This window comes from Phalacrocorax carbo, chromosome 1 (assembly GCF_963921805.1).
Source record: "Phalacrocorax carbo chromosome 1, bPhaCar2.1, whole genome shotgun sequence".
NCBI lineage: Eukaryota > Metazoa > Chordata > Aves > Suliformes > Phalacrocoracidae > Phalacrocorax > Phalacrocorax carbo.
In genome coordinates, this window is record NC_087513.1 from 114,912,063 (window position 1) to 114,937,855 (window position 25,793).

At 43.2% G+C, this 25,793-nt stretch overlaps 1 protein-coding gene across 8 annotated transcripts in view; it reads right to left on the reverse strand.

Annotated features, from left to right (window-relative positions):
* Window positions 1-845: 845 nt before the first annotated feature.
* Window positions 846-25,793, reverse strand: part of TIAM1 (TIAM Rac1 associated GEF 1) — a 193,767-nt gene continuing 168,819 nt past the window's right edge. For 6 of the 8 annotated variants that reach the window (XM_064470549.1, XM_064470522.1, XM_064470513.1 and 3 more), the window contains 13 exons: window positions 25,376-25,479; window positions 17,074-17,253; window positions 16,563-16,631; window positions 16,126-16,251; window positions 14,350-14,458; window positions 12,013-12,192; window positions 11,769-11,887; window positions 9,872-9,980; window positions 8,257-8,315; window positions 7,183-7,285; window positions 6,339-6,426; window positions 5,300-5,472; window positions 846-3,278 (listed from right to left, as the gene is read on the reverse strand). In XM_064470549.1, the coding sequence (XP_064326619.1) occupies window positions 2,794-3,278; window positions 5,300-5,472; window positions 6,339-6,426; window positions 7,183-7,285; window positions 8,257-8,315; window positions 9,872-9,980; window positions 11,769-11,887; window positions 12,013-12,192; window positions 14,350-14,458; window positions 16,126-16,251; window positions 16,563-16,631; window positions 17,074-17,253; window positions 25,376-25,479 (1,904 nt within the window). In that variant the 3' untranslated portion in view covers window positions 846-2,793. Of the gene's footprint in view, window positions 3,279-3,902; window positions 5,473-6,338; window positions 6,427-7,182; window positions 7,286-8,256; window positions 8,316-9,871; window positions 9,981-11,768; window positions 11,888-12,012; window positions 12,193-14,349; window positions 14,459-16,125; window positions 16,252-16,562; window positions 16,632-17,073; window positions 17,254-20,683; window positions 20,987-25,375; window positions 25,480-25,793 lie in introns of those variants that run through there. The other 2 variants (XM_064470561.1, XR_010375875.1) reach the window with 2 other exon arrangements.

Here is a 25,793-nt window from a genome sequence, read left to right on the forward strand (position 1 = left end):
CTACATAACATCATGCCTTGCATTAAAAATTCACATTATTGCAGTAGGACAGGCTCTTTAAGCAGCTTCATATACAATCTGAAAGCTGAAGTAAGTTGCTGAAAAGACTGCAGTAGCTAGTAAAGACTAAACTGTGGGGGAGATGAAGATGTGAACACATCTAAAGAAAGGTGGCATTGAAAACAGAAGTTCATGCTTGTTCTCTGCACACAAACCACCATTAGCATGCTTTGCGCTCACGTTTCAGTAGAGGTTGATGCATTTGCAGAGATTTGGGAAACAGCGTTGCTAGTTACAGAGTGGAACATGCCATTTTAAAGTTAGTGGTCCCATTAAAGGAAAGCTTCATTTTGTGCCAAGGTGCACATCAAATAAAAACACTCTGGGCAAATACTTGCATCTAGCATTTGATCTTCCTCTGTGTCTCGTTTTCCACCCACCCTCTAACAGGCAAGGCTCCAGGCTGAGACCTCCCACTGGGGAAATAAATAAAAATGAAGTTTTGGTAGGAGAAAAGAGGGGCCAACAAGCTTGCCCCAGCCTCGCACATGGGACAGGTTGAAGCTCAGCATGTGCTGGCCAATGGAGCCATTATTTACCCCAGAACTCAGACCTCACCAAAAACCACAGCAGAGACAGGCTGAACGCATTCTGAGGGAGCATCTGCACATGATACAGGGCTCACACCACTAAGGGTCGAAACCTTACTGTTAAAGAGACTCCCTACAGGCTATTAAAGCCAGGAGAGTGACCCTAAGAGCTTCACCTACTGTAGGACTTGCTTCCTTGCTTGCCTCTGCTGAGAGAGGCACCTGTCCTGGAGCACACACGTACACGTACCACTCTTTTGTATTTTTTTTTTCCAGTATTTTATTTCTGACAGGCATTTACAACGTTCCATTCATAGAACTAAAAACATAAAAATAGACCTTCTTTCAGCTTATAAAAGAAATATATAAGAACCTTTGACATAGACATGTCATGACATTATGTACAAGAACAACGGTACCTTCCCAGTACCAGCCTTCCAGTATTTCAGCGCTGACTGTATTCCGCTGGGTACAGCATCGGACAGCTAAAACCTCCGCTTCTCTAGTATGCTGGGACACAACTGACAGGTGGATGATATAAAACAACGATGTGATAATACAAAGGGTATAGAAACCTTTCTAAAGCTTTTACGAAAAAGAAATCAGAAGATAGCAAAAAGTTAATAGAGAAAGCTTTCATAAGATCAAGTATAGTGCACCAGAAACCAGAAAGGGGGAGGGGGGCAAGGGGAGAATGCTAGCTGGGACACAAAGACAGTGATGGATTTTTCTGGGGGGAATAACTTTTGTTATGCTTTAAAATATAGTCAGAGTGGATTTTATAAAATATAATCCTAAAGCTATTATAAAATTTCAGGTTTTCAAAGTACCTACTGATGTGTCAAACATCAACAGATACCAACAAAAAAAAAAAAAATTTTTCATATAATCTTCCTTTTTTCCTATAGGTGACACCGAAATGGGAAAAGCTATATAAATCTTAAAAAAAAGTGCTATTTTGTGTTTCGTATTTGTAAGTCTACTTAAAAACCACAAGATTTTAGTCGCATTTTACCCTGTTTTAGATGTTTAAATAAAAGATTTCAAATGTTAAGGAGGTTTGCTTGTGTAGAACTTGTTCCTACTCTATTGCAGTGGAAAAGCTTTTATAAAGGAATTAAAATACACTAGTTTCACCCACAATAGGAGAGTGGATGAGGTCAGTTTTTTGGCCATGAATTCCCTGTCCCCTAAGCCCAAACTCTGCCAGAAAGAGTGGACCAAACAGACCTGTGATGTTGCTACACTGGCTGCAGCGAGGTTACACCGTGGGTCGGTTTGGTCCACTACAATTCAGTCACGTAATTTTATTTTATTCTTTTTATTATCTAACTAAACTCCAGTCTCAAACATATACAATAATCCTCTTCCTGAAGAAAGTTATACCTAAATAAGAGTTTCCAGTTCATATTTTAATATAAAACCACCATTCCTAACCCTCGGCAAAAAGCTAGCCTCATATCCTAGACGTGGAGCTACGCTAACACTGTAAAACTCTTATCCCTTTGTGCCCCTGCATCTCAGGTAAAATACAAAAAATATTTCTTCAAGTGTTAAATTTGGATCTCTTTTAAGAGAGTTTGGCATCTTTATAATATTATGTAAAACTAGAGCTTCCAACATTGACATTAAATTAGACCAGCCACAGACCAAGAGGACTTAACACAACATAAATCCCAAACCTCTCCTCACACATTCCTAAAATACATGTATATTCTCTTACATTTAAAGAGGGAAAAAGTAATAAGAATACTGCAACTGTACACATTTAAAAAGGCAGTTTCCTCATTAAGGAGATGAACCTACGACTGTTGTTTTACGGCTATAAAACCCTCTGTTCGTTGTGCTATGGTTTAAGCTAGTTTGCTGCACGTAGGTTAAGACATCCAGAGTAATCTGTTTTCCAGTGATGATATTCTCCCCGTACTTAATTTCAGCCCCTGATTATTTTAGAATAAATAAAATAGTGTGAAAGCCCTTGGTAAAGTAAGACAGGACCTTAAGCTTATTCCGTTCCAGGTTTTGAGCGTTTTACAGTTGCCTAAAGTGTGGCCGCATGGCTTCGGACCAATTCAGCTGCCGAAATGGTGTGTGCAAGTGTGCAATCTATCGGGATCGGCTCTCCGCGGTGTGCGGGAGCAGGAGGGAGGGATGGAGGGCAGGACGGGGAGACCTACGCATCCAGGCGGGGAAGGGGACCGGTTTAGAGCTCCGTGTTCAGTTTCCTGCTGGGGACAAAGTCTTCACGCCTAACCCAGATGACCTCCTCACCGTGGCCCTCCACGTCGCCGTTGATGCCGGACAAGGCCGCCTGCTTCTTCAGCTGGGTCATCCTGGAGGCGTGCGTGTCCATGGCCGGGCGCAGGCGGTCTCCCCGGCACGGCTGGCTGCTCGTGATAGAGGCTGCCTGCAGCCGCTCCCGAAGGTCTCGGTCGGCCACGGCGCCCCTCATGGCCTCGCAGTACTCATCGTCATCGCTGAGGATGTCTGTTTCCTTGATGTCCTCCTGCTCCTCATATTGAGCAAGGTCAAACTGTTCCTCTACCCAGCGGTCAGTGTCCCCACTGTGCGTGGGCTGCTGGGGCTCTTTTTCAGGGCTGCTCGTGTAGACGGCATCTGAGTCAATGGTAAACCTGTTTCGGGCCAGCCGCCTCCTCCTCCTCCCAAGAGACTTGCTTGGGGCTGACACTGCGCACACACAAAGATAAAACCCCACAGGCTTTTTACACATGGTACAACTCTCTTTAAAAAGTTAGTCTTCCAGGGGCCCTTTATTTAACACCGCTAGGCACAAAGCAGGCAGACTCTCACGAATGACCTGGTCATTCGGCATCCTCCCTGCGGGCAAGTCACACTTCACTCAGCTCCTCAGCACAGGTCTCTCTCCAGCTGAAAAAGGAGTTTCTGCTACTCAGATCCACAGTTGGGATAATGGCCCACAATTACTGTTCCTCCTAAGCGGTAGGCAGCCAGCCAGCCAGCACAAAGTGCATCTGTTCAGCTCAGCTTCTCACACGCAGTGCCCTGCTGTCAGCACACCACGAAAAGCAGCTAGCTTTACACCTCAGTATGGGAAATTGCTTTGTCTGGGGTAAGAGCAACACTACAGGTTTTCAAGTAGCTACCTCGGTGCTGAAGATGCTGCAATTGTTGCATTATTTATGGGGAAGTAAGTTCCTGGTCTAGGCTCTGCTACTCCCTTCCCCTCTCCCTCCCTACTGAGGGGGAAAAGAAAAGAAAAAAAAAAAAAAAAAGGAACAAAAAAAAAACCCAAAAAAACCCAAAAGAGAAAAACTTTCAGAAGTTCCTTACTCAGCATCAGCTGGTCTACTAGCTTTTGCAACTGGCCCAATTAGCAAATTCACATCTTCTGTGTTGGAACATCTTCATAAGAGGCTTGTGAGGCAAAGCAGAGGACGAATCCTGCAGCCGAAGGACCTGCAGGCATTCCAGTGCTTTACGTGCACACACACGTAGCTCCATCGCAAGCAGGTGAACTCCGAGGTTATAGTTTGTCCCCTTCCACTAAACAGCACCTTAGCACTTCCAGTATGTATTTATTAAACTCTAGCAGCTTGGGGGCAGGGATTACATTTTCATATCCCTGAGCCTCAAAACATGCATTAAGTACAACAGCTCAGCAGTTGCAAATTTTAACTGTAGTGAGAGGTCTGGACTCTTAGAAGAGACTTTAATCTCTGCAGAATTCATCATGCAAGTGCCCCAACAAGCCAAACTGAAAGAAGGTTTGGCATCTAGAGCAGATCAGCCCCACAGGCCAACTGAAGAACCACTGTAGTAAAACAGTTGCATTTTGGCCCTCCTTTGACTCTTCCTTACGATTTTAAGTGTCTCTGAGGCAGATGGCTAGTAACACCCCGAGTGAGAAGCCATGCTGCAAATGTTATTGGTCTGGCCTGCCCATTACAGAAGAGGAACAGAAAGCCTGGTTGTCTATATTGCTGGATCTAATGAGCAGAAAAAAAAAAACAAAAACAAAAAACCAATAAATAACAGACCAGAACAAAACACGCAGCGGTGCTGTGTACTTTTCAGTCAGAAGCGAATGTTTCTTCCCTCCGTCACCTAGTGTTCTGAAAATGAAAACATGTTTTTCCCTGGGATTTTCTCATTGCTTTTGCCTGAAGTCAACTGAAAAGGAAAATCCATAGTTTAGGACAGGCCATTACAAAAATAGTAGTATCAAGTGCATGCCTCTCAAAATGTGAGAGGTAGAAGCACGAGGCCTTTAGCAATAGAGCTGAAAAGGCCAAAATGGAGGACATACAAAGCTATCTCTTCAAACCAAGCCACTCTCTCAGGGAAGCTGATTTTTCTTGTGCATTTTAGTTTAAAAGTGCTAGGGTTAGCTCAAAATTCTGTACATGCTTTTAAGAAATATGCAGCAGGCTTCTGCTTTGTTCAGCTGAAACCCATTTCCAACTAAAGTGCACAGCCAATCGGTATTGACAGGAATCCCATTTCTTCCTTCCATGCCAGAAGGACTGCTCTGAAGCTGAGCCTTGAGTGTAAAGCAAGGTAGATAGAGGCAATTTAAGGCTCTCAAGGAGGTGAAGCATGGAAAACCAGCAGTTTTTACATACACAGGAGAGAATGCTAATCCTAATATACAAGTAACAGACACCACCACAAGCCCTACAAAGGTGCTGGGGTTACTGGGATCTTGAAAGTCTGTAGCCCTACAGTACCTGCCCTGTTCATGGCTGGCCTTGCACCTTTTAGAGCACACAATCTTTTTCCACCAAAAGGAACATATTGCTGGGATGAGGGCAAACTTTCGGTTTTAAGAAGCTGTCTTCTGTGTTTATCCCGCAGAATCGAGTGCACTGCCTTCAGAAAGTCCTTCCTGTGTTCTGGTGAACTGAAAAATAGGCAAGAGTGCATAAGGCAGAGTTATCTCTTGGGAACTGCTGAAAACACACTGTGAGATAAATAATGACCAGTTCTGTAATTTACAACAGGGCGAACCAACTGGCATGCACTTCCCCCAGGGAACACTCAATTTAACACAGTACTTTCAAAGCAAAGCTAAATCTATAGTCATTGCAATGGACACCCAAGGAAACAAATACACTCTTCACTAACAAAATATTTAGCCATTCACCCCTCTTGAGACTTCCTTTTCCTCCAATACCAAACAGGCACTTAGTTTTGTCCAATACACAACAAGCTGACCTATGGTGGCTAAGTAAATCTATTTGTCTCCTGTAAACACACACCAAGCAGCAGTCCTGCAACTCTCTCCTACCTAGCAGTAGGAACTGACTTGGTATCAGCTCTGTTGGACCCTGGTGAACTTGTGTACCAAGTTCTTATTTGAACTCTAAAACGCATCAGGTCAACCACCCCAATGAAGACGGACAAGTTTTACTTAAGGAAAGAGCAATGCCCTAAGAGCAGAGGTTGGAACTTGGTGGCATGAAAGGTACCGGCTGAACACAACACAGTAGCAGCTACCTAACATAAAGGTCCAATGCCGGAGTTCAACTGGATGTCAATTTGTGAAAGGAAAATTGTAACAAGGATATTCCTATAAAGGTGCAAGGCTGATCAAATATATGCCTTTACTGTAATATATTTTACAACCTTCTGCCTGCCAGTAGTAAGGTTTTAACACCCTCTCCCCACTTCCCCTACTGGCTGCTCCCAGATTGTCTTATAGGAAAGACAGAGGCAAGCTGGGATCCAGAGATGCAGCCGCAACTGCAAATAGGGAAACACACTTACCTACAGCAAAGGTGAAACGTTCTTTCTGGCCTGCCTTCAGACTCAGATTTAACATGGACAATCTCACATACAGAATTCGTCTCTGCATCTAAAGTGAAAAGTAAGCAGAACCGCATACAACAGTTTCTCATATTTAACCTCAATTAGAGTATTTTTTCCATAATCCTGACAAAATGGTTTAAGACCATCCAGGATAACACGTAATACACGGCAAATAGCACTAACTCAAGGCTGAAAGGCAGCAGTGGGCAAGTGCCACTAATGAAACAACTCTTAAACTTGCCAAAATCTAGGAGTATTTTATATGCACTAAGTCCCATAAAAATATGAAAGAAAAAAAAAAGCACCAAAACCCAACCCAGATTTTCAGGTATTCCACAGAGTATTGTCACATTTTACAGCTACCTCCTATGTTCTTTCTACTTTCAATTATGCATTAGAAAGGGAGCAAATGGTTTAAAATTTTGAAATTCTTAATACTGTAAGCTTCACATGAAGCCATCAACCACAGGAACAAAAATTCACTAGCTCTGCTGTCCCACAGCTGCAAGATTGCTTTCTAGTCTCCAGAAGAGGAACAGAGTGAACCAGAGCCAGCAACAACTTCGCCCTGTTTCTCCAGAACCCCGCCTGACTTCAGAAAAGTACTGACAAGCTGGAAATACAAAACTGGAGCTTCTGCCCCTTCATCTCTCTCCAGGGCTATTATGGATGCTGAGGTTGTGGGTTCCCTTTTCAGGCCCCAGATACTGCGTGCACACATACTAAGGACAAAGACTGGTCAGTGAATGCCCCCAGACCAAACATTAATAACCCTGCCAAATGCATGCAGCGGGAATATTACCTGCACTTGCCAATGCTCGAACCTGCAGTGCTTCTAAAGGTATCATGTGGCGAAAGCGGAATGGATCCCAGTCTTCATAAATTGAAGCTCTATGTGATCCTCCCTGGAAGAATTTCAAAATACCGTTAGGAAATGAGACACCTTGGAATAGCCAGAGACAAAAGCCTCCTGTGCTTTGCGCTGAGGATGTCCAGCTAGACACTTGTTGCAGTTCTTATTTTCTCACTACAACATATCAGTAACGAGTGTCACTGAAGTGCCTATCTATGAAGATCTTGCTATAATCTAGACAAAAACAACCATTAGGCCAATCAACTCTTATCAATGCCTTCAAAAGTCATTTGAGATCAGTGCTGCATCCTCTCCTCCAAGTGCACACATGCTCACAAAGATGCGTTAGTTTTGCTTTAGTCACTCCGAAGTTACCTTGTGGCCAGCTGACTTTCACCATACAAGCATTTCAAATCACACTTTGGTTTCTGTCATATGGAGGAATCAAAAAGTTTTCTGTAATACTATAAACTATGTTCCCTATTGTAGCAAGGCATGTGCTTACTGCCAAACTTAGCTTTAACTTTTAATCCCAAACTCCAGTAGAATCCCGATGCATGCTGTAGGCACACCTAATTTAGCTGAGAGCAGCCAGCACTTGCTCAGTGGCCTGCCACAGCCAGAACTGAAGTGAGGGCGGTGTGTTTCACTAAGAAAGTTGACAAACATCAGCTCTCACATTTGATTCACATACACTGACCAGGGAGTCAAACACAAGAGAGATGTTCAAGGTGATACCTTGCTTCATGAAAGTCCACTCCACAGCATGGAGTGGATGTGGCAGGCAACGTGGATGACTAGTCCAGCAGAGAGTAAAGGAAAAACTACACGAATGTTTGCAGACTGCTGCGCCCAGGCTGAACAGCAGGCCACTCAGCATTACCCAAAGCCTCAGCTGTGTGGCAGAAAACAAGGATCACATATGCAAAAGCACACTCTAGCGCCACAGCTTTATGGAAAGCAAGTCTTGATCGTAGCACCACAAATGCACACAGTATCACTGAAATAGTCCATGCAACTTACAAGTTTCTTCTTCTGTTTGGAACCATCCTTGTATACAAGGACCACAGCAGTTTTGAACACTGGAGGAGAAAGTTAGAAACAAAATCCATGTAGTCAGTAACATTCGGAATGGGTCTTCTCTATGCCCAAGCGCACAGACCTTTCAACTCCTCAGGCAGCCCTCACCCGAGTCAGGGAGGGAAGGCAGGAGCAAACCTACCAGCCCTCTTGCATATTCTTCCCAAAAAACCCAAGCTCAACAGCTTTTGCCACGGAAAACCAGGTTACTTCAAAGTCACTTGAAACTTAAGAGTTTAAGTTACCAGTTATTGCAACAATTATTCAAACAGCAACAGTTCTACATAAAAATTTAGAAAACTTTAATCCCCCTGGCTAAGTTCACCTCAGACAAATAAGCAGCACCCAGCTACATGCAGCCACTCAGCAGATGAGACTGCACTTGGACAGAATCTGAACCCCTCCCAGCTGGGACAGTGATCTACATTGAATTAAAAAGTGAGCACCACTGGCAGGTGGGGGTGTAATTCAGTTCCCCTTTTGCCAAATAACATCCACATGGAGCTGGAATTTGTCTTTCAAGAATCCAGTTTTCCCTGTGAACTCTTTCTTCAGGCCTCAAGTGCACCCTTTATTTTCACATTCAATTGCATGGACACAATTTTGGACATTTTATAAAACCAATTTTTGGAGTATTTAAGAGCTGCTGCACATTCCTAGCAGCTTTCATGAGGCTACTCAGCTTCAGGGTATGACCAGGTGCTTTTCCAGCTTACAGGAAAGCAGTCAATTTTTATACGCTCTTCCAGAGCAAAGCTGAAAGAGTCTTCATTCATTATCTGGTATTTAAAAAATCCCCCAAAATAGAAATCACTGGCTTCCTAACCAGCATCACTTTCTGGCCACAACAAGGAAGAAGCCTGTTGCATGTAAAGAAATTTAAGAACAATAAAGAACTTAGCACACTCTGCATTACTTGATAACATTCTAAAAGTAAAAACAATGTGATTTAGCCAATATAAGCAATCATGTGCCTTTCCAAGGGACCGTACTTCAATGCAGTGGAAAGACCTTGAGATCTACGCCAACAGCAGTTTCAACTTCCAGTTTGGCCACCCAAGACGGACCACTCAAAGGGAAACAGACCACTCCAAAGCAATTCACTGGGAGTCCTGGCTTAGCTTTTAAGCACTTTTGAAAGCTTAGACATACAAGTTCTTTCCGCCAAAAGGCACGGAGGAAAAAAGGCAAAGCCTCTGCAAGCCCCCAACCCATTCTACAGGACGTGAAGTAAGAGTTACTTAGCATTGATCAGACTACCAAACTGTATCTTTTCAGAGACAAATACCTTTCTATACAGCTCTCAATTCATAGCCTTGTATATGGGTTTAAGAAACTCTTGGACTACTACAGCAGTCATCTCCAAAGTCTTCACTAGCTTTACATGAACACAGAACAGAGTTTGACCGTTGCAGCAAAGAGACAAATAGGGTTTTAAGTTCCAGCCAACCTTGGGGAAGGCAATGCTCAACTACCTTCAATAAATATCTGCTAAGGCACAGTCAACAGTCTTTTAGGCATCTTCAGATGCCTAAAATAAAACTACTAGGATACAAACCAAATGCTGCCAGCTCAGGTTCCTTCTTCCATTTCCCCAGTGAAGCAGGAGGATTGAGCCATATCACTGTATTATGCAAGAGTAAGTCCCCCATCGAAAGGTCTGCAACCTGCCAATACAAACATATGCACAAAGACACAATGTGTATTCAGTTCAAGAAAGCTTACCTGAATTTTCAGTTCAAGAAAACTTGCTTGAAGTTTATTCCTAAACAAATAAACACCCTACAAGCAAACTTTTGGAATATTTCATCGGATGACTGCAAGCATGTGCAAACAGACTATGACAGCAACAGATGCATGTAAATCTTTAATTGGTGAGAACAAATTACAAGTCAAACTCAAAGCTTCGCTTTTGTAATTTGGTGGGAAGTCAGGACAAAACCCAGATGCTTTCCCTGCATTTTTTCCCTTTGTCCACCTTTCTCCCTACAGTTTATTTCTGTTTTGTTTGAACATTTAAGCATAGCCCCATCATGCACACATAGTTTGAGGTAAAGTTTGGAGACCTCATCATGTGAAGCGGTCAAAGCACTTCCTCCCCACAGTTGCTATGGCTCTTGATTTTGCCCAAAGGCTCATCCGTGGAAACTACATTGGTGGAAATGGACTAATAAAGGAGTTCTCAACAACTGATGGGAGACGGCTACTAACATTGCAGCAACCCGATCTTTCACTTTGACTTACAGTCTCCCAGAGCGACAAATCAAGGGCTATCCCCAATCTAGGGGCCATGTTATCCCATTCCTCCCCCCTCCTCTCAGTGAAGTCTGACTTTTGCCAAAGGACGCCATGGATACCATCAGCACAACAACCTGAGGTCTCCCCAGTTAGAAGAGCAACCCTAAGATATGCATTTAGTCTCCTCTCCCAGCTTAACACCAAACCACAATTGCTCTCCCAACAGATGTCCTGACACACTCCCTCCACCACTGCTTGCCAGCACCAACCCTACACTCTGCTCTCTACCCACCATCTGATCCTCCTTCCTGCTGCTGCTATCCAGCTCTCGCACCCAAAGCTTCCTCAACACTACTCAGTCCCAGACCTTCTTTGCCTTGTAGCCCAATGCCTCTTATGTTTGTTCTTCACCCTGGCTGTTGGCAAAACCCCGTTACCATTACTTCATACAGTCATGCCTCTCTCCAGCCTTCACCTACATCGCTGCTCCCATTGGCCCTTTAGTATGTCTCTACCTCTTCCTTGAGTCCCCCTTGACCTTCCTCTGTTCCCCCCCTACTGTGCACCACTCTCTTTCACTCTGTCGTTGGACTGCAGACCTATGTTCTGTCAGTAAATGGAGAGTCCAGGTATCAGCCTCAAACTTCAAGACACCTTTTACAGGTTTCCGAGGTGGTCAGCCAGGACTCTACCACACTGGATCTTCATGTGTTTCCATTTGCACCATATGAGACACCTAGACCAAAGCCCAGGGCTGTCTCACATAATAAGCCCACTAACACACTTTCTAAAAGAGAAACAGAAGTTTCTCACACACCACACCTCACATTTTGATCTCTTTAAAGTGATTACAGAGCTAAGTACAGACTTGCCTCAGCATGCCAGTCCACTCAGACTGGTGGGGTGAGACTATTCATGTGGAATGAGGACAGCTAACACATTGACATCAAAATAGTGAACTGCAGGTTGGGATGTGATTTTGACCCAAGCGCAACACTGAAGGTGAATTAACCCAATACTTCTTTACGTTGGTCCCATTTATTGAACAATACGTGGAAAAGCAGTTTTTTAATTGGATTGGGATTTATCCGTTCGCATCAGGAGCCACTTAAATGACATAGTACAAAAGGCAAATATTTGATACAATTTAATGTACAATTCACGCTACAGGTACAAAACAACCAGCCTTTTCCTCTTAAATTTGATCATCCTGTTACCTCTTTTTTCTCCCCTGTTTGTTCTGCTATGAGTTGGTCAAACACTGCCCCATATTCTTCATGGATTTTCTGCATTTCATTAATGTGGCTGGCAACCTTGTTCATTGTTTTTATGGCCACTAGAAGAAATACAGAGAGACAGGGGAAGAGACAAAAGGTATTTTTAAGCCTGAGAGGAAGGGGGAGGAAGAGGATTCCAGATCAGCGGTTGAACGGGGAAGAGCAACATCGGTTAGCTCCTTACCATCAAGGTGATAATGTTCCTCACTGTCTACATCAGTCAGAGCAAAGAGCTCCTTCAGCAGGAGAGGGTATTTCAGTATTCGCTGGATGGGTTTGATGAGGTAAGACTCCAGCGTGGATGAGTGCTGCCGTCGGGGATTCTGAGCATCCAGAAATGCCTTGAAAGCAGTGTCTGTCTTGGCTGTAAGATTAAAATGAAGTGATTGGATAAATCAAAAATCATAACAGCTGCTCTGATAAAGTGACTTTTCCAGTTTTAAATTAATTTATCCAGAGACATTTTGCAAAGAAGTGCAGATTTATCAGATCCACAGTATTAAATTTATGCACTTGAGGTTTTGAGTTACTGACACTTTGCCACAGATATGCTATGTATGATTTAACATCCGACACCCACCTACCCTACCAATATGTGCAGTTTTTAATTTCACTCTCCGCAGTATTTCTGGCCTTCTAACTATTTTAGGGCAGCATAAATTGTTTTAATCATCTGTTTCCTTTAAGAAAAGGCTCAATTTGGGTATTTGTAAGAAGTCAGTACTCATAAGTCTAGCCTGACAGGTACACCTACAATATTGGCAAGTCTGGTTATTATTACCTCATTAAAATTTACAATGCAGTACTGAACAACGACAACAAAAACCAAGAGCTAGTAAGGAGGCAGGAAGCAGTAAACTTGTGATAGTACAACATATTTTGGGAGCACAGGCAGACTGGACACCTGATTGCTACCATCTTTTCTACGTGACTGCTACTGAATTTATAAAAATACCACTTTCTCTGTTGCTCCCTCTGCTAGAACATAAATTTGTACAGGGAGGGAAGTATGGAGAAGGTGGTATTTTTAGATATTCAAGTTATTCAGTGCAGGAACAATTCCATACAATTGCTTTTGTTTGAGCCATGTCCCCTACTGAGGCTGGGTGGGTGTTTTGCAGACAGTCACCTGATTTCAATAAAGCAACTTCAGTTTCAAATCCAAAAGCCACCTGCACCTCAGCTGAGAACATCAAATTGCACTTGAAATATACTCCCAGGCTTTTAAAGAGATTTATCACTAGAATAAAATTTTCAGTTCTGTTTGTGCCGTGATTCAGGCACAACCATTCCTCATTTATAAATACAGTCAGCAATGAAAAAGCAAAACAAAACCACCAGATCTGCCTAGTCTGCAGCCTTAACATTAAGGGCTAACAACGCTGAAAGAAAGCATGGATGTGAATAGCAACAAATCGTTTATTCATATATTCCACAGAGCTGCCAAGTATTCTTTGCAGCACGGTAAATAAGAGTTTACGAGTAGAAATGAAAAGAACGTGCATAGCAAAAACAACCCAAAACCCAAACAAGAAACAAACAAACAAAAAAACCAAACCCAAAACTTTTAATTGTCACACATCCAGATGTTCTTTGAAAACTAAGAGCTCATCTCTTAGTGGCATTGCTCCTACAACTGAAACCATTTGTTTATTTAATGTCTTGGCCAAAAACAAATTGCATGGAGCACTGATAACTCTAAGAGATTAACACTTCCACAGGGGAAAAAAAACATCACTCCAAGGCAAGGAGGCCCATGAGCATTTATAAGCCAGACCACAGTTCATTTATCTCCATTTCAGCAACCCAAGCTCTACTAGGAATTCATACATGGAAACTTCTCAGGCAAATTGGAAGCAAGGTGAGAGGAAGAAGAGAGGGGAGAGAGAGCACAGTGAAGTTAAAATATTTAGACAGCTTCCATAAAACATTCCCCCAGGCTGATCCTTTCCTAGTGGCTGTCAGCGTTCAACCACATTGGCCGGAGCTTCAGTGGGATTGTGACTAGCAAGGATTCACAGCACAAACTCTAGGAGGATCCAGAGGTCATTAAAAGTATCACCGCTCCTGCTTCCAAAGTACACAGTGATCCATTAGCACATGCCACATCGCTGATTTATCAAATTTTTCCACTCCCCACATGACTGAAGAGAAACTGAACACGTCAGGTGAGAGTAAATGAAGTGTGGGGGGAAAAACTACACGTTAAGTTAATGACCTCTTGTAATGGGCTTCTTGGGTATCATTACATCGATGGTGGTCCAAGAACACCCATGGCACAGAGCTCTCCGCAAGCCTCTCAGGCAGATGGATTTACTTCCCTACCGCAAAGGCTCCTGGAGAGCAACCAGGCACACGTGTGCTCCCGTTCCTCTGCCACAACTTGCCCTGCGTGGCTTGGGGTGCAGAGGCCACCTCTCACCACCCACAAAGACAACCTGCACCAGCCTAAACCAACACATCACTGCAGCATCTCTCTCTCTGCATGCCCAGGTCTGTTTGTCCAGCACATGGCTCTTACCTTTCACCAGTACTTTGGGGACTTTTGTGTGGCTGGCACAGAAGGCACTGTACAGCTTGAACCGGTCAGCGTAGTAAAGAAAGGATCCACCCAAGGAAAATAACACTTTCTAAGATTAAAAAGAAAAAAAGAAAAAAAAAAAAGAAAGCATTAGAAGAAAAAAGCACATGAAAGCCAGTTATTTTCCCTTCTGCCAGGTCACCTGAAGTTTCCAGTTCGCTTTTGGATGACAGGACAACACGCTCGTAGAGTGTTTTCACACCATCTAGCATGAAACAGGCCTAACCTTAGTGTCTGGTTTCAGGCTATGCGAATCATTAGCCAAGTTCCAGTTAGGACAGTCTAGAGACACCACTAACTATAGAGGGAATTAGGTTGACAGCTCTAGAACTGTAGTTAAATGCCTGACCTTAAAACCTCATTGATGTAAGTAATGACCAGAGGCCACAAAAAGGACTGGTTGTATCTGGCTTTGTAATGGATCAAGACACTAAGGAGCTACAAGCAAGACTATTATCCCCCTGCACAAACACACCAAGGTCTTCACTCTCTTGAAAATGAGTTTGTGTTGAGGGCCAAACATGATCTTTCCCTAAGATGTCTATGCCACTGTCAAGCGTTTGGTCTGCCACTTAGGAACAAGACAATGTGGGGTGGGGAGGGCAAGACAACACATGGGCAGCTTACCTACAGTCAGCAGAAGGAAAGTAACTGCAGAACTGAAACCATGATCCTAAAGTCCCATTTCACACAATGCTTTCAGACTATGCCCATAGGACAGAACTTAAAGTGAAGTTGATATGCTTTTTATGGAAAGAGGTGGAAGCAGCAGCACTCAGAATACAGAGTTCTCTCCATAAGGAGGCTTCCTCCACACTCTTAAAGCTCAGAGTGTACAGTGGCCACAGAGGCTTCCTCCACCAAAAAAAAGTGTCTCTGTGCTTCTCTATTAAGGACACATTTCCTACTAAGCAAAAGCTGTGTTCTAGTTACGCAAGGGCAGCATTCATGACTGATGCTTATTTTAAACAAGCACCTGTTGGCAAAGCCATACATGCACAAAAAGACAAATTCTTTCAGTAGTTCTTCCATGGCTGTATGTTAGCTGAAGAGCAATCGCAGTGGAATTATTATTATTATTCATCAAGACATCCTGTCCTCTACCAAGGTGAGTGCTCAAAGCAAGAGTAAAATTCCCCAAAGACAAAACACTGTATTAGCTACTTGCCATACATCCAGTACCTGACAGCATCAGAAATAAAACAAAATTTCTGTTTCCACATTTTCCTATTTTTTTTAATGATGTTTATATACCTTTAGTTTACATTTCTACCGTTGATGCATATCTGCTGCTAGTTTGAAGCATTTTGCCATATAGTTCCACTACGCATCAAAAGCCCAAATACAGAATTCAATTTACAGTTCTGATCTGTAGTCCTAGTGGGCTTCTGAACTACTACATTAGACTTGTCAGGACAAAGGTTTTACATAACTTTCCACTTCTAGCTTCTCCTGACAGCCCGAGACAAGAAATCTGGCAGAAGGGCAAGAATAGCGTCTAAAAGCACACAGTGTTACAGATTTCTAGTGCTCTGTGTGGCTAAATGTACCATAAATTACAATTGCAGCAGTAATTTTTTCAAACAGCTCCAGTATTAGCTAAAAATTATTCTCAAGTGTAAGTAGATGTAGGTTTTTACATGACCAGTGACAGTAGTCATACAAATACGATGGAGAGTGTTAAAGGACTACTCAGAATGTAAACAATGAGATTACCTTAAATTGCTCAACTTTTTCAAGCTTTTCCAGGTCTGGAACCAGCCTTACTCCATCTTCGAGAGTTTTCAAGAACTCTACCTGGAATGCTACCATTTCAGTCAGATTTCCAAAGAGAACATCCAGCTGATAAGAGGAAAAACAAAGAGCAAGATGCTGAAAATATCACTTTGTGGCTAAATCAGATTCTCTAGAACTTCAGTAATCCTCAGTCCAATTGTATAATTAGTGTGATGTCAGGAAAAAAAAAACCCTAGACACTATATATTACTGAGAAGTATCTTTATACTCTACTCAGTCCATTACTTCAAAAGAAACGGAATTCAAAATTTCTCCATAGCCCTTGCTCAGACAAGCAAGTCAAGCTGGGGGGGTGGGTGGAGCAGAGAGGTGTGTGTAAGCTACCTAGCAAAAAAGATAAGCAACAGTTAACATACCTCATCCGGTGTGAGGAACGTTTCTTTTTGTAGAGGCTTCAGGTATCTCTCCATTAGACAATTTAAGTCCTAAAAATTCAGAAAAAGATTCCCATGTTGGTGCCTCAAACTGCCTCTGAATATTTATCAAAGTGGCAAAGATTACCATTTACCTAGTCTATTCATTTTTCTTTTTCATGCATGAGACAAAACAGTTGGATTTCATAGAATTTAAGACAGTAAAAGGGAACATTTAGACAGTTTTACTTACAAAATCAATACTGGATTTTATTGAGCAGTGTTCCTCTGCACACCAGCTAAGTAACTTCAAAATGAGAGCGTAAGAATTTGGAAAGTCTACTTAATTCAGAGGTTTAAGTTACTATTCTAGGGACAGATTGTAGATTTGAATGTAAGTTAACTAAGAGATACACGCATGAAACAAAATTTGAAGTATTAGAGAATAAACTAACAAAACTTTCCAGAAGAAGGAGAAATGTTAGTAGACTGAAACAACACAGAGACCCCTTACTTTGACATAGGTGCGTTCTGTCTCAAGAAGTTCACAGATAACCTTTCGCAGTTTATCTGCATCTGTGAGTTGTCTCATTGTGGCCAGCTGGGGTCCTGTAAATTCCGGAGGATGAGCACTTGAATCAGAAGGGTTCATTTCATGCAGACTGCGACAGAAAGCAGCGACCTGCTCTGTACTCTTTAAAAAGAAGGAAGAGGAAAGACCAGCTGTAATATTTTGAGTAAGAGCTATAGGAATGATGGAGCTGAGAAGCCTTTGCAGTTAAGCAGTTGCAGCTTGGGGGCTTTTTAACAAAGTCCAGAAGTGCACGCATCATTTCATATATCTGTTTTTCCTATCTCTCAGTGGCTGTGGATAAGGAGGGCAGGTGGGCGGGGGCGGGGTGGGCAGAAGAGTTGCACAATTCCAGTTAATTGAAGTGCTGTTCAGTAACATTCCTGGTTTCAGATAAGCATGAACTTTAATTAAAATAGGCTCGTCCAGCACTTAAGATTGAAAAACAAACAAACAAAAAGGCCCAAGAATTGGGAACCAAAAATGACTGTGCAAACAAAACACGAACCCCAGCCCTCCGCCAGTTCCCTAATCTAGTTTGCAAGAATCTTGTGAGTAGCTGTGTCAACACAGCCAAGGAGACAACAGGGAGACAGAACCCCTTTAAGCTGTTTTTCGGGGAAGCAGAGACACCTGGGGAGCCAAAGCCTCTCAAGGCCTCAAACGTCAAGCTCTTTGGGAAAGTAACTGTATATCTAGTCTACGTCTGGAAACATGCCTTGCAGGGTGAATTTCTTCCCCGTAAGTCAGGTTTTTCAGAGCTGCTACATCTAGCTGGTTTCTTTAATGTTTAATCAGCTGTCTCTATATAGAGACAGTTATCCTCTCTTCACCTCCTCATGTTAGATCACCTTCTCGCATCTTTCGTTACGCCGAAAAGTCTGAAGCAGGTATAGTCTCTGGTGTCAGTGACGACAGCCCCAGGCTTCTAGGGTTGCAAAGCAGTGGCGTGCCCTGTCTCCATCCCTCCTGGGGACCTGGAGGGAGCACGGGAGGGAAAAGAGCTGCTGCACTTGATCGTACCTCTCTAACCTCTGTGTCTAACCCTGCCATGGTATCTTAATCCAGATTTAGTGACTTCCCAGCACTGCCTCTATAGCCCTCTGGTCCATACTAAAACAACTTACCCAAAAATTAGCCTGCTCAAACAGAGCATATACAAAGAGAGGAGAGGAGGAAAAATAAAAGCAAAAAGCACATCACCACTTTGCAGTTTGGAGACAGAGCCCTGCCCCCTGGGAGATCACTCCCACCAGCTGGTAGCAACAACATCACCCGGAGCCTGCACCACCCCACACCTTTGTGGTGACCCAGTGCTGAGCAATTCTGCTCATACATAGCTGTTCTCCCTTCTCAGTGCACCTATGGCACTACACAGCCACAAAGCCCAAAAGGAACATTAACCATGCTAGTGACATGTAAGGGATTTCCTTCTGTAACACAGTTGCTCTCCCTAAAGGTATCTTTTGGCTGCGGGTGCTCACCTGAATGTACCACTGCAAGGCAGTGAAGATCCTTGTTATGCAGAGGACAATTTTCGTCAGGACACAAGTGTAAGCAACAAACTAACTGTAACTGACTATGCAAAAATGCTTGTTGGACACAGTTTATTACAGGAAAAATATTCATCTTCAGTATCTGAGGTCTAAGTCTGATGAGGAAGAAAGGAGAAGTGTTGTGAGTTGAGAACAGGGGGAAGCAGTGAGTTGAACCAGACCATTTCCAACTAACTCAGCTTCTGGTAATGGCACACGTCAGAGTTGGATTTGTTAGTCAAAGTAATTAATTTATCAGTAAGGTTCCACCTATACTCGCTGTACTCTTAAGTATACCCAAAGCATACCCAAACTTTTAGGCTAAGTTTGCATTAGATTTCAACAGGTGATCCCAACAGCCCCAAATCCACAAAGTGCAGGAGGTGAAAGCCTGGCTTCAGCACAAGCACAGAAACCTGCCCGAGTTACCTGCTCTCCTGGAAAGGGGCAAAGAGCTGACAACTAACAGACGTTAATCTGAGCCTGCAGAGACCCAGGATAGGCAGAGTTTTCCTCAGAAACATTTAGCTTTACTAAGACTGTTTCAAGAAAAGAATACTTGAGGAAGGCATAGCCAGTGAGATTTTGCTGTAAGAGCCAATTGTACAATTAAAAATAGTTATCACATATAAAGCAAGGATGGAATCAAATTCCAAAAATAAACCAAGTGTTTTAAGCAGTTCATGTCTGATACCCCGCAGACAGCTCACCATCCGGTTCACGCACTTGCAATAAGTGGCAGGGAAAGATAGGTCACCCAGAAAGAGTAAAAATCCACTTACACCATGAAACACCAGCTTAACACTAACACGTACTTGAAAATTGGATAACTGTCATACAGGCATGCTGTCTGCCCCAGCAGCAGTTACACCCATATGCCAAAAAGGAAGTGCAGAAGACTCCTAGAAGCCTTATCTCCACTTGCGCACAGTTAACAGACCACTCGCTGACTTCAGCCATGCCCAGCCCCAGCCCGCAGCAGGGCCGAGCTCTGCCTCGCCACTGCCCTGCCTCACATCTTTTACCTATTTCCCAAGTATCATTCGCCTGATACTCTTTGGACAGACGAGCAGTCTCAAGCACAATAATGTTCACAAATCTGTTTTCTTGCTTGCTCATTGAACAAACTGCCTTGTTTCATTCCTGAATGTAATCCTTTCTACCTTATATTTACTTTAAAAAAAAAAATAATAATCAATTTCTAGACAGAAAGCTTATGCATATTACAGCCAGGGAGGTTCAGCACACAGCTATTTTGCTGAAAGCTCTCAAAGTATTAATGAGAGCCTTTCTGTCCCCACTTTTATCCAGAAAGTAGATATTCTAGGGAAGGTCTGGAACAGAAACACATCCCTTTATCTCCCAACACCAGCTCTGTTTGCCAGCTGCTATAACAATAGCACTGAACCAGGATTTCTCTAGAAGAATTACGGCATCATGCTTCAGGCACAATTCTGCAAGCAATCCCACCTAGCAACCTTAAAATGAGATGAAAGGCTGCTATAACTGGGCTGTAGAGTGAAGTTTACTTTGTAATTACACTAACTCCTTCTTTGCAGGGGGCTCGGCAGAGGAGCTAAGCCCACACCCTTCCCATGCAGGAGAAGTAAGTCCTTAAATTCATCAAGCATGTTGATGCTGCCCACAGTGGGGAGTTTTGGCTGCCTGCCCTATGGTTGTGAGAGCTGAGTGCCGCTTCCTCTTGCACTCACTGTATAAAGACATACGGGTGCCTGGGCATCAGGCAGATTGCCCCCTTTAACGGCATGCAGCACCTCTGTTCCGCCACGGACCGCAAACGCTAAGCACTATTGATCTCCCAACAAAACTCAAGCAAACTGCATCCTTTCATGCATTGCCAGGACTGCTAATGACATTGCACAATAACAAAAAGCCTCTACAGGGTATATACGTTACAGCTCAGCCTCGAATTTATAACCTGAAAATTAAAACAGCATGGAAACTCGTTTAACTGCTAATTACTTAGACTAGTCACGTTGCACAGCAGATCTGCTCACCAAATACAGCATACGGTACAGAGAGTCTCCGGCTCTCCCAGCGCTTTCATTCTTGAGTTTACGGTTAACTCTCCAAAGAGCCGACATTGCTGGAAAGGCAGTATTGCCAGAGCTGTCACTCAGCTAGGAGGAAAATCCCAGTTGTCCGCATATTCAGCTGATCCAAAAGGCTTTCCCACTCCAGACAGATACTCCGTGCTGCTTACTTGGCACACAACACAGAAGACGGCTGTATTTTAATAAGGAAGTGACCATATTTCTCTAAGCACAGCCTTTCCGCATGTGTCATTTGCCGCCAGCCTCGTTCACTCACCACATCAGCTGGAAGTAGGAGCCGGCTACCAGTCGAAGCTGAGAACTCAACGCTGCTTTTCATAGATTCGTTAAGAGGAAAACTTCAGCAGAGAGGCTGAAATGCAGCAAAGCAGAGGTGAAGGCAGCCCAGGAATATAAATGTCTGTTGCCTGCGGCTGAGCACGACCTGATTGGCTATGAATGGCACAGCCGAAGAATATTAAGCATGCGAAGGGACAGAGGCACAGAATTAAAAGAACTTAAAAAAAGCTAGTTACGCTACTGAAAAACCTACCCCTCAAATCCCTGTTTTAATCCTTTCACATCTACTGCAAGAATTTGAAGGTTCTGAGACTTAATTCTGGTCTTGGATAATGCTGCAGAAAGAAGATGACCTATTTTCTCTGAAAAAATACCTCTAAATGCTATAAGCATGTACACACACAGCCCATTACAGCACACTCCCCTAAGCACAAGTGCTGCAAGGTAATTAGCTTTTATTCCAAGAGGCAGATGTCTTTAATTAGGAACTGGGAGAAATTAGTGTCCTGCAGTATTTTAACTGATGTCAGTTTTTAAACACATCCCCAATTAAATTCAAAGGGCCATTACAGGAAGAAGTATGCACAAAGACTGATCTTGAGATGCAACACAACACCTATCTCAGCCTTTGGTAACCTGCAACATTAAGAACTCACACATTCACTCAGTTTTCAGGGTAACTCTTTTAAACCCCAGTTTATTCTAAAATATTTCAAAGGCCAAAACAGTCAGGTCATCACAGAGGCAAGTAACCATTTAAGAAATTACTCTGGTATGAAACGTTCCTGATATTCTGTTGAACTGGAGACTGACAGAGGGGCATAATCTACATTTCATAACAGCCTGAAACCTGAATTCACATGCTAGAAGAAAACAAGCCCAAAGAGGTGGCAGAGAGCATGCTTTCCTCTTTCCTACCCTTCTCCCTCCCAGCTCTCTCCTCTTGGCTCCCCAACAAAATGGGGAGAGAAGGGAAGGTCGGGAGCACACCCCAGAAAGCAACCGGGAGAACAACTCAGGCCACTATCAGTTGCATGCCTTAATGGAAAAGAGTTGCACCCAGAAAGCATACCTGCTTGCTACTGTTTACATAGATTTCAACCCAAGAGATTTCAACCTAAGAGGGCTGGTTGATGCAGGGAAGGCACCACGAAATTAAATAGAGAGCGAGTCCAGAGCACAGCTATCCCACACCACTGCACTGCTGACACCTCAACACACCTTGGAAAGGGACATCTAGTATTTTATCAGAATAGTTCTACAGATACTCCATTTTTGCTTATTATTATGATTCCTCTGACAATAGCAATGGAGACATAAACTCCACGTTATCAGGTCTTTAAGATATACTGAAGGTAAGATTTTCTGAAAAGGGAGGAATCCTCAGAGGCACTGGTGTACCCTGCAAATCCTTCACCACCATCAACAGCTTAGAGACTTTTGCAGATTAAGAAACAAATGCACCACTACTAAGGAAACACACGCCCACATGCACACATGCTGGGCTGAGGGAAGGGAAAGAGACAGCTGGGAGGGAGGAGGAAGAGAAAGGGAGACACCTTTGAGTACCTCTCATGTACCTATCACCTACGTGAGAAAGTCAGAAGGGACCGAAGCGCAGCTCTTGGTAGGATTTCACACAGCTTACCTTCATAAAAAGCCTTCATAAAAACCCAGCCTGTGCTACAAGAGCGGATGAAGGAGAGCTGCAGCGCTGCATTCCTCTCCTTTTCCCATGAATTATTAACTCTCCCCTAGGATCGCTTTGCTAGCTGGAGAGCCGGGAAGTTTCCCTGGAGAAGCTTGGAGCCCTCCTCCTCTGAAGCACACTGCGGGCATCAGCAGACCGCCAGCACCAAGGCGCGGAGCAGTGGTGTTCGCAGGATTAAGCCCTACCTCAGGATCATGCTATCACACAGCAAAAGACAACCCAAACGCTATTTTCAGATCTTCAGCTGCTAATGCTGCATCTGCGCTCAAAGAAGGGGAGCTCTGCATTCAGGTGGGATCGTCCAGTGTAGTTAAACTGGATTTCCTCTGCTGCCCAGCGGTGAATGGATAAGAGTGTTCCTACCCTGCTTTTGCCAAGAAGGGCAGAAAAGAAAACGCTCCCTTGAGCCCCACCATCCTAGACAGACTGGAAGCTGTGGCAGTAATGGCAATAGAGGAGAACATGCCCCTCCTGATGGTATGACTGCAGAGTATTTCACCTCCAACGTACAAAAATATCCTGTGTAAAAGAGCGCTGAGGATATCAGCTTAACCTTCTGCGTCATAATCCTAGGAGCATAGAAAGGTGTGGCAGTGCATGGACAGGAAAACACCTTTGCTTTTTCCTCACCATATCAGCCAGGTGATAACCTTCCATGCAAGAAACACATTACAGACTCCATACACTCCGTGCAGATCGGCGCTTCCATGCACACACAAAAGCAAAGGAATTAGGAAAACTCTCCCATTGATTGAGCTTTTTTAGGTTAGATTTTTGTTATATTTAAAAATTAGCATGTGATTAGCAAGCAATGACATATTCCCCTCTACCATATCCTGGAATTCTCTATAGGCTTTGCAAAATAGCTTGGGGGTTTCTGCAGCTTTCGTTAGAGAGGAACCACAGAGAAAGCCCACTTAGTACAAAGCTCTTCTATGTGAACAGGGACAGTGGCATTCATGAGTTTGCCAAATTTAGCACACTGTGTATTATATGTACAAGTGTGCTTCTTTTTTTTTAAGGAAGGACATTTCAAGCAGTTTGTCCCATAACAGAATGTGAAGTAAAATGCCTCACTCTCCTCTGTATCACACAAACAAAACAAGACATTTTTCTGCATTTTAAAAGAAAACATGTATTGACGTCAACACTTCATTTGTAGAAAGACAGCCTTTCCACTCATTGGAAACCAAGGCTTGCTGGAATCACAAGTTATTCTTCCAGTATAAGAATATTAAGTATTAGAGCTGCTAACACACATTTCTCAATTTAACTAAATCTGCTGAGCCACAAGGCTAATTGTGTAATCCTTATGCCTTGCTTCAGGCAATTACAGCTCTGAAGATCCAGGAGGCAAGATGCAAAATGGAACCCCACAGCCTGTCGCCGAGTTCAGAAAAAGAAACCTACACAGAAAAGACAGCAAGAACATTTATTCCCCAAGCAGCTATGTGTTATGCTCGGTGCTCTTCCACAGTTTCAGCATTTAACAGAAGAGATTCCTTTCAGAGCATATGAAAATCCCACATATTTACAGCTGAAAATCCTAAAGTATCAACAAACACTTCCACTTACTCAGGAAGAAATTCGTTGTACCTTCAAGCAAAAGTCCCGTAAACAAACTGAAAGAGTAATCACCTTCTCTGCATGCAAGCTCTGCATATATTTCATGCATAGGAATGTTTCCTCTTATCTGACTTCCACGGTCTGGCTATCAAAGACAAAACTACAGGCTAGTGTGACATAAGAGATCAGGAAACAAGAGGCCAGGGTCTTTTCCTTCCTTTTGCTACAGTGACAAGTACAATAGCAGAGGGACCAGTTCAGAGTTCACTGTAACAAATTTTAGTTAAAACAAGAGCTGAGAAAAAACACACCTGTATGTAAGCACAGACTGAGTGAGATCTGATACTCATTAGATCACAAATTTTATAGAAAAATAGCTGTAAGCTCTCACCATCACCTATGCAACAAATGCCTAAAAGCAGTCAGTGCCTTCAAAATAATCTCACTGGATTCTGCCACAAAAGCCACTATCATCACACCTTATGTTGTGTAAAGCTCCCCAGCACCAGAGCAAGTGCAAGCTACCAACCACTGCGAAACCCACCCCTTAATAGATGGCAATTAGCAATCCATTTGCACAACCTCTTAGCTATAATTGGAGAGTTTTGCTTCAATTTAAGGTAGATTGGCTATAATTAGTTTGCATTTAAAAACTAGGATGTGCGCTACACTATTGATTTAAGGAAATGCTGTTTAATTTACGTTCCTCCTATGCCTAGAAATCAAGATAGAGTAAGTAATTGTAATAATCCAACTAATCTCTCGGTCTGGCTGCCCTGCTCTGGTGAAGGAGGTGATAAACCTGCCCATTTAAAAACTATGTGGGAATATTATCACAAGATACTGAAAATGGGAACCAACCCTGGGAAAAGGGCACAAGTCTTGCTTAAGAGGTAGCGATGTGCCATAATGAAAGCTGTAATTTGTTACATTCAATATCATCTGTAAACACCTTAAAAGTAAGATCAACATTTTCTTGGAAAGATGCTCTCTAATTGTGTGCAGCTGTAAAGTCAGCATATCAGGTGTGAGCGTACTGCGCTTTCGCTCCCTGTCATGTGAAAATGAAACTTTCTCACCTTGCTCATCTTATCGGCCTCATCAGATGACTCCAAGTCTTGCGCTTCTGCCTCCTCTGGAGCTGCCTCAACAGAGCTGTCCGGGTCGCCGCAAAGTGAGTGCCCTGGTGAAATTGAGATGTATGTGAAAACCCAGCCATAATTTCAAAAAATTCAAAAAGCTGAGAGCAACAAGACATGGCGTTCCCATGGAGGGCCAGGCCCCATCCTGCATGCAGGTACATGCCAACAAGATGTTAATGCCGGAGGCACTCAATGACCACAAAGGACTCCCTCGGTTTACAGCAGGGGCCAGATTTAACTACAGGTGTAAAAACAAACAGGTTATGCCCAGACACACTATTTAGTGGAAACTATGAAAGCTGATTCAGAGATAAGGCTAAAATGCCACACTGAAATTCTTATGTTTATTATTAAT